The following is a 7,737-nucleotide window of genomic DNA, read 5'->3' on the forward strand; positions in this document are numbered from 1 at the left end:
TTCGGGAGAGCGCTTTATCTCTATTGGCTTTCATCGACTGGCCTAAACCATCTGAAACATGGGGGGGTTCACAGAGTTCCATCGGTTTTTGAGGAATATCCTCTTTTACGTACAGTGTAAAGTACAGTATGGAATTAATGTATGTATACACACCTCTGAAAAAATAAGAGACCACTTAAAAATGATGAATTTATTTTATTTTATCAAATTTAAAACCTCTGGAATATAATCAAGAAGATGGATGATCACAAGCCATCAAACCCAGCTGAACTTGTATTTTTGCACCAGCAGTGGCAGAGAACCAGTGGTGGAAGAGAACATGTCAAACTGCATGAAAACTGTGATTAAAAACAGGGTTATTCCACCAAATATTGATTTCTGGACTCTTAAAACTCTTTTGAATATGAACTTGTTTTCTTTGCATTATTTGAGGTCTGAAAGCTCTGCATCTTTTTTGTTATTTCAGCCATTTCTCATTTTCTGCAAATAAATGCTCTAAATGACAATATATATTTTTTTGGAATTTTGGAGAAATGCTGTTCGTAGTTTATATAATAAAACAACAATGTTAATTTTACTCAAACAATCTATAAATAGCAAAATCAGAGAAACGAAACTGAAGAACTCTTAATATTTCCCAGAGCTGTATATCGTGCTGTGTGTGAGGAGAGTTTGTGGACGCCCCCCCGCTTGTGTGAGAGAGTGGTTCGGTCCGGTGGTCTCTCGGTCCTGCGGTCCAAACGCAGCTCTGGGAGGGAGGGTGAACATGGCGTCGGAGCAGGTCTGTTTTTAAACCCGAACACACATAACTGCGTTAATAACATGCTCTGGGTGTGGAGTGTTTGGTGTGAATGTAGGTGAGATTGAGCGGGTTTGTGTGAGAGCGGTGGTGTTTAGTGTGTGCTGGTTCTGTCTGTGTCAGACTGAGGGGGTTCTGCTCGGTTCGTGTTTTAATCGGTTTATGGAAAAACTGAGTTAATGCTGAACTGCTCCTCAGATTTGTTGTCGTTTTACTGAATTTAGAGGTGCTGAAGTTAATTGTGTTGAGTATAAGGGAGGGCGACTGTACTGTATTTTATTACCCAGGCATTACTGAAAATATGGGAGTGCTATTTATTTTTAGTCCGTTACTCGCAGAGGGACAGACTGCGGTCTGTCATTACTGACAGAGAGAGTGAGCGCCCCCCTGTGTCCTCTACAGACACTGCGCCTCCTTCCTTATCTATTCAGAGCACGCTGCTCTCTGAGAGAAACAGGGGTCCTGGGGTTCCCCTTGTCCTGTACAATTTAGTGCCCTACAGCCTCCACACACAGTTCACCCTCAACTAATCACATCATTAGAAAGACCTGCTGCTGAAAAAAACACTCAAATATGCAGGAAAGGGGTTCCTGGGTTGAGAATGTATCACCTAAAAAGCATAGCAGTCAGCCTTTAACTTTTTTAGTTTGGGGCATGTACTTTTTATTTGTATTACTTTCCACTTCTTTACTCCACAGTAAATAAAACCTGAATAAATTGTTGTACATTATTTCAGGCTGCACTTTTTAGACCGCCTTAGCAATTTGTGTATAGAAAATGCACTCTTAATCTTACTCTTAATCTTAATAGCTCTTACCTACATGTGTAAATCTTACTCTTAATGTATTGAGTTTAATAGCAGTTAGGGCTATTATTTTTATGTATTAGAAGTTAATCATTTTAGTCTGTTTCTAATGAAACTTTCAAATTATTTATAGGATAAAAATATAAGTATATATGATATAAGACATAACTTGTGAAACCAGAGGCGGTCAGTGTGTGTAAATACCAAACTGCAGCTTCTTGTTTGACCAAAATTTCACAGAATATTCTGGTGTATCTTATTAGTAAATATCAGCACATCTAATTCACAAAGTAGGACTGGGCAATGTTGGAAAAAAATCTCTTCACATGTATGAGCAATTACTTCAGTTTTTATTTGTAAACCGACAGAACCATTTAAAGTAATTCGCAAGCTACTGTTTCCTTTACAATTAATTTCAATTTTAAGATTTTTTAATGAATAGTAAGCATTCCTCTTCAACCTTACTTGCAGCTTTTGTTTTCAACATGGTGTAAACACATCCTCCTTATATTTTAACTTAGGAGAAATGTAAAATATGAAAATCACTACCACATAAAAGAGTTCTTTACAGGTTTCTGACAGAATTACAAGCCTATTTACTGATAATCCCTCCTACAGCTCTCTGTAAATATTGTTCTCTGCACACTAATGGGAACCTGCACCCACGTTTTTCACTCACATGTACACCTGTACTCTGTGACATGACAGTAAAAATGTTAAATCTTGACAGCTTCTGTAAACCTGTACAATCTCAAATATTTTAATTTTAAAAATCACAATTAACCAGTAATTTAATTAATTGTCATTATACTTGAGTTGCAGCACTTAATCACCCTCATTATCTCCTTGAATATACAATATGTTGCACATGAGAATGAAAGATGATTCTTAGGTGTGTAAAAATGTTGTTTATTTAAAAAATTACAGCACATAATCTTGACTAGCATTTTCAATTTTGTGCTTTCCTAATAATGATTCATTTTGTTGTTAAATCGTTGACAAAAGTGGAAATATCTTTTTATTGATCCATGCTACTTCTCCTAAAAGTAAATTACATTAAGACTAGCATTATAACTTTAAAGGACCAAGGATGAAATTTAGCATGACACATCCAGCTAAATATTTTTTTCAGATAATTTTTGTATATTTTAGTAGTACTGATATTAATGAATGTTTAATATTTCCTTGCTGTAGGAAAGCTCGAATGGGCCAGTGAAGAAGTCAATGCGGGAGAAGGCCATTGATAGAAGGACGGCTAATAAAGAACACAACAGTAACTTTAAGGCTGGATATGTTCCCATAGAAGAGGAGAGACTGCACAAGACAGGACTGAGGGGTCGAAAGGGCAATATTGCTGTGTGTGTTATTGTCCTGCTCTTCCTGCTCGCTCTCATCAACCTCATTGTGAGTGAAGCTTCAGTGTATTAAGTGTGAGGTGTATATGCAGTCATGGTAAAAGCCATGTTATTGACCTGAAGTGTCAAATGTAGTTTTAATGTGGATATATCATAAATGTACATCAATGTTGTTAATGCTCTTTGTTTCTTACTCTGTGTCAGATAACTCTGGTGATATGGACAGTAATTCGAATAGGTCCCAGTGGCTGCGACAGCATGGAGTTTCATGAGAGTGGGCTGCTCCGTTTTAAGCAAAAGGCAGATATGGGGGTGGTCCACCCACTACACAAGAGCACTGTGGGAGGGAGGAAGGACCAGGACCTTGTCATAACTGGCAACAACAACCCAGTAAGTCTGAAAGACACTTGCACATGTTTAGTCTTTAGACTCACCTTTGATTCTGTGGCTAAAGTGTATCGTAAAACTTTTTGTAAACTTTCTTAATTATTTGATTAGTTAGTTTTAGTACAAAAAAAGTTTGTTTTTACAAAACATTGTTAAAATAATAAGATCTAATATATTTTTACAAACATAAATGTTGTTTGGTCAATAGTGTGTTTGTATGTGTGTGTGTTTTAGGTAGTGTTCCAGCAGGGCAACACAAAGCTCAGTGTTGAGAAAGATAAGACATCCATCACCAGTGACTTAGGTGTTTCATTCACGGACCCACGCACCCAAACTACATTCTTTAGCACAGACTTTGACAACCACGAGTTCCACCTGCCCAAACAGGTCAAGGTCCTCAATGTAAAGAAAGCCTCCACAGAACGGGTGAGCACCTGCACAGCATGAGCTTAATGTAAAAACGCAAGCGCACCTGCAGTCTTTTTTTCACAGTTGCAACGTTTTTGGCTTGCTTTCAGATGGGCATATTAAGCTTGAGTTGAAATGCTTGTTTCAAAGCTTAGTAGTTTTAAAGATTACATATTGTGTATTTGTCCAATGTTGCTTGCATGCTAATTTGTCATTTATTGCATCTTGGAGGAAATGTTGGATGGGCAGTGTCCAATTCCAAGCCTAACCTTCCTGAATAGACTCTAATTTAATCCCTATCCGTAAAGCGAACCCATAATTTCACAAATATTATCCATAAAACTAACCCTGGCTCAGTTTTCTCAAAGTGAGTGCTCAGTGAGATGTTTGCTTCACCATTTAAGAATCACCTTTTGTGTGAAGATGTTTTTTGGAAACTTTTGTGCTTTTACAGATCACTAGCAATGCATCGTCTGACCTGACAATCAAAGGAGACGGCAAGGCCATCATCAGAGGCAACGAAGGCGTCTTCATCATGGGAAAGACAGTAGAGTTCAGGATGGGTGGTGATATTGAGCTCAAGGCTGTGAGTACTAAACTTAGTTACAGTAAAACTCCCCTGACACAGAACACTGCTGAATTTTAGAAACTGTCTTTGGAGAATCAGGAGTTAACTTAATCCAAAACTACGGTGGCCGAGAAAGCCCAGCGCAGTGCAAATTGAAAAGCGCTGCAAAAGCACAAAACACATCCATCAAAATTACAACACAGGCGCAGCAAATAGAAAAACGCGCTGCAAAAAGAAAAACGCGCTGCAAATAGAACCACAACACAACGGAAGTGAGTCACAACTCAACGGAATTTTCCCGGGGGACCTTAAAAGATGCTGTACCAGCTGTATACAAAGGACAATAAGTGGCAAACAAGCTTCTGAAAAGTAAGTTATGTTTATTAAAAGTTCTGCTTCACAAAACGCCTTGTTTGCCACTTATTGTCCTTTGTACACATAGTGAAGTCCGAGACGTTACTGAAGACGCAGCTTAGCTGGTACAGTATCTTTTAAGGTCCCCCGGGAAAATTCCTTTGTGTTGTGACTCACTTCCGTTGTGTTGTGGTTCTAGTTGCAGCGCGTTTTTCTATTTGCTGCGCCTGTGTTGTTATTTTGATGGATGTGTTTTGTGCTTTTGCAGCGCTTTTCAATTTGCACTGCGTTGGGCTTTCTCGGCCACCGTACAAAACTCATCTTCGGCTAGACTTGCTAATTTTACTATTCTTATTTATTACTATGACAGATGTTGTATAATAGTAGTAATATGCTATTTATACCATACTCTTCATAACACTCGTCTTCTTCTAAACTTCTAAAAAAAAACACACATTCTAAAAGGTGTATGTAGCCATGTAACTGATGTGCTGTTTTGTTTTCTAAATGGAAGTTTAGCTGGCAAAGTTTACAAGAAGAACAGGCCCTAAACTCGTAATTGTGAGAGACCCCAAAATAAATCTGAATCGTTTAACAAATGATTTCACAGTAAGATAATAAAAAAAAATGCATTCCCAGTAAATAAACCCAAAATGTAAGGATTTCAAGCATCAGCACTATGCCTGAGGTCAAGTGACATTGTTGTACTAAGGTTAAAATCTAAATCAAGATCATAATTTCTCAAATAATTAATTTTCAACATGATAAAGTTACATGTATTATAAAATATATGAATATTTTTCTTTAAATAGCTCATGAGCACAGTTTACAGTAGGTAAAACTAAACAGCGCACTCAGTAAAACCCATTTTAACTGGTTGTTAAGGTTACAGCCGTCTTCTATTCTTTGTCTGCACAGATATTTTGTTTAAAAAAATCTTAATATCCCTAATGAAGTAACTCATTCAGAGATGCTTAGAGATTTATCATGTTAAACCTTTCATCTGCAGGAGAACAACATTATCCTTAACGGCTCTGTGATGTTCAGTCCATCCCGTATTCCAAACACCTCCCTGGGAAGCGAGCTGTACTTCGACGAGGGTCTGGAGAGGTATAAGCTGTGTATGTGTGCAGATGGGACCCTCTTCAGAGTTCAGGTCAAATATTCCAACATGGGCTGTCAAACCTCAAACAACCCCTGTGGAGCAGCTCACTGAGTGATGGGGGACACCACTGCAAATTTGCATACACTCAACACACACATACCATACACAGAGACACAAACACACACATCCCTCCATACAGCAAAAATATAAAGACAATGCAAGGAAATAGTTTTTTTTTTTTTTTCAATTCTATCAGTTACTATCAATTTTTAACTGAGAAATAAATTCAGTAAGTAATCTTATCTAAAAAAGAAAGCAGTAAAACAGCAAAGAAACAAAAGAATATGATTTTCATAAGCTGTTGGTATACTGTATCCCATTAAAATGGCTCATTCTAAAGGTGCCCTGTTGTATTTGACATTAAAATGTGTGTTATTTGTTAAACAAAATCCAATATTTAACTTTAACTATGAGAAATGACAAATCAGCTCTATTATTCACAGCGAGCAGCTTACGATGAGTTTCATCCACAGACAGAACACTAAGAAATACTCATATGTACTGACAGACCTTTCCGCCTTATGGTGTGTGTTAATCACAGACACACACACAACTTTGCTGTTTCTGAAACTGGCACATACACATGTACATTTTAATTCCTCATAACCATAAACCTCGTCATACACAAACTCTCCTCTTTTTATTATGTAATGATTTGGCCAAAGAGCTCTTTGTGTTTTATCAATAAAGATATCGTTGTTAGATTGTGGTTACGAAATCAAAAATCAGAAGACATTGTAGAGTCACCACATTTTGTTGGGAGAAAGCTGAAAAATCAAGAAGCTCATGTTTTTTGTAAAAAGATATCATGCTTAATATGAGCAGTTAACCTTAAAGTAAATAAAAGGTCAATATATTTTTACAGACCTCGAGAGGTTTGACCTTTAGCTTTCACTCTGTGCAGAACGTTGTTTTGTTTTATATATTTTTTTTTTAATGAAGGATACATGATATTTATATCTTGGGCAGTATTACAATGGTTTTAACCAAGCCTTATATTTTTTCAGACATAGTTTAGCCTAAATTTTAGTTCAAGGACAAGAACATTTTCTCAAGGACTGTTTTAAACATCTAAAATGTCTGGACATACTTTATCTTGTATCAAGTAGGATGTCGGATTTGCAATATCAATTAAATCTGCACTGTGTTCCACAGTATGAAAGAATCAGAAGAGCAGAAGTTGTTATGGGTGTATTTTTGAACGGATTATAGTATTCAAAGTGGTCTTGTTACCACTGTAGAGATTTTAACACATTTATTGCAATGCTTTGTTGACTTAATGTGCTTCATATAACTGTTTGTGTCATTATGACTTCAAAACAATCTAACCAAATATTGTTTTTCAGGTTTTTAATAGAAAACTTTAATAAGCATGGCTAAGCATCTCCGTCCTGAAACTCTGAAAGGTCAATGGCCGATCGCCTTTAACACTGATGTTTCATATATATATTTGAAGTGTGTTGAGTTAAAAGTGCCAAACTAATTTAAAGTGTTACAGATTGCCATTTTAGATTCTCAAATTACCATTTTGTGCTGAAAATCAGGCATGAATGCAATTCAGTTTGATGATGGAGTTTTTGTCAGCCGATATGAAGGTGTGATTTAAATAATATTTTTTGATAAGATAAAAGCAAAAAATAGGATGATATATTTGAGTTGTTTGTTACTGTGTGCAATATAATGTTTAATCACTCATATGAGTCCCAGTGTTCATGTTTGGTATTTATTTGAACTTTTGTTTTATATCTTGTTGAAGTTCTGAAGTGTTCATATGGTGGTCATACTGCATTTTTACTAATGGACATTAAATCTGCATCACCTTTATATCATTTGATTTATCTTATTTTGAAATGGATACGTGTGGAGTGTTGGTTGGAGTAGTATTTGTCTGGTCTT

General features: G+C 36.5%; 1 protein-coding gene across 1 annotated transcript; it reads left to right on the plus strand.

The window, feature by feature from the left end:
* The first annotated feature begins 673 nt into the window (after positions 1 to 673).
* On the plus strand, positions 674 to 7,690 carry sgcb (sarcoglycan, beta (dystrophin-associated glycoprotein)). The gene is made up of 6 exons (XM_007257032.3): positions 674 to 781; positions 2,799 to 3,008; positions 3,164 to 3,349; positions 3,581 to 3,772; positions 4,209 to 4,340; positions 5,686 to 7,690. Exons 1-6 carry the CDS (start codon positions 767 to 769, stop codon positions 5,890 to 5,892), a joined length of 942 nt encoding a protein of 313 aa, XP_007257094.1. The 5' UTR covers positions 674 to 766; the 3' UTR covers positions 5,893 to 7,690.
* The last annotated feature ends 47 nt before the right edge of the window (positions 7,691 to 7,737 follow it).

This window comes from Astyanax mexicanus, chromosome 1, assembly GCF_023375975.1.
Source record: "Astyanax mexicanus isolate ESR-SI-001 chromosome 1, AstMex3_surface, whole genome shotgun sequence".
In the NCBI taxonomy this organism is placed as follows: domain Eukaryota; kingdom Metazoa; phylum Chordata; class Actinopteri; order Characiformes; family Acestrorhamphidae; genus Astyanax; species Astyanax mexicanus.

Bases quoted from the DNA above. Each gene is read 5' to 3' on its own strand.
- sgcb (XM_007257032.3), top strand. The intron at 3,350-3,580 runs GTAAGTCTGAAA...TGTGTGTTTTAG, and splicing joins TAACTGGCAACAACAACCCA to GTAGTGTTCCAGCAGGGCAA. The intron at 3,773-4,208 runs GTGAGCACCTGC...GTGCTTTTACAG, and splicing joins AGAAAGCCTCCACAGAACGG to ATCACTAGCAATGCATCGTC.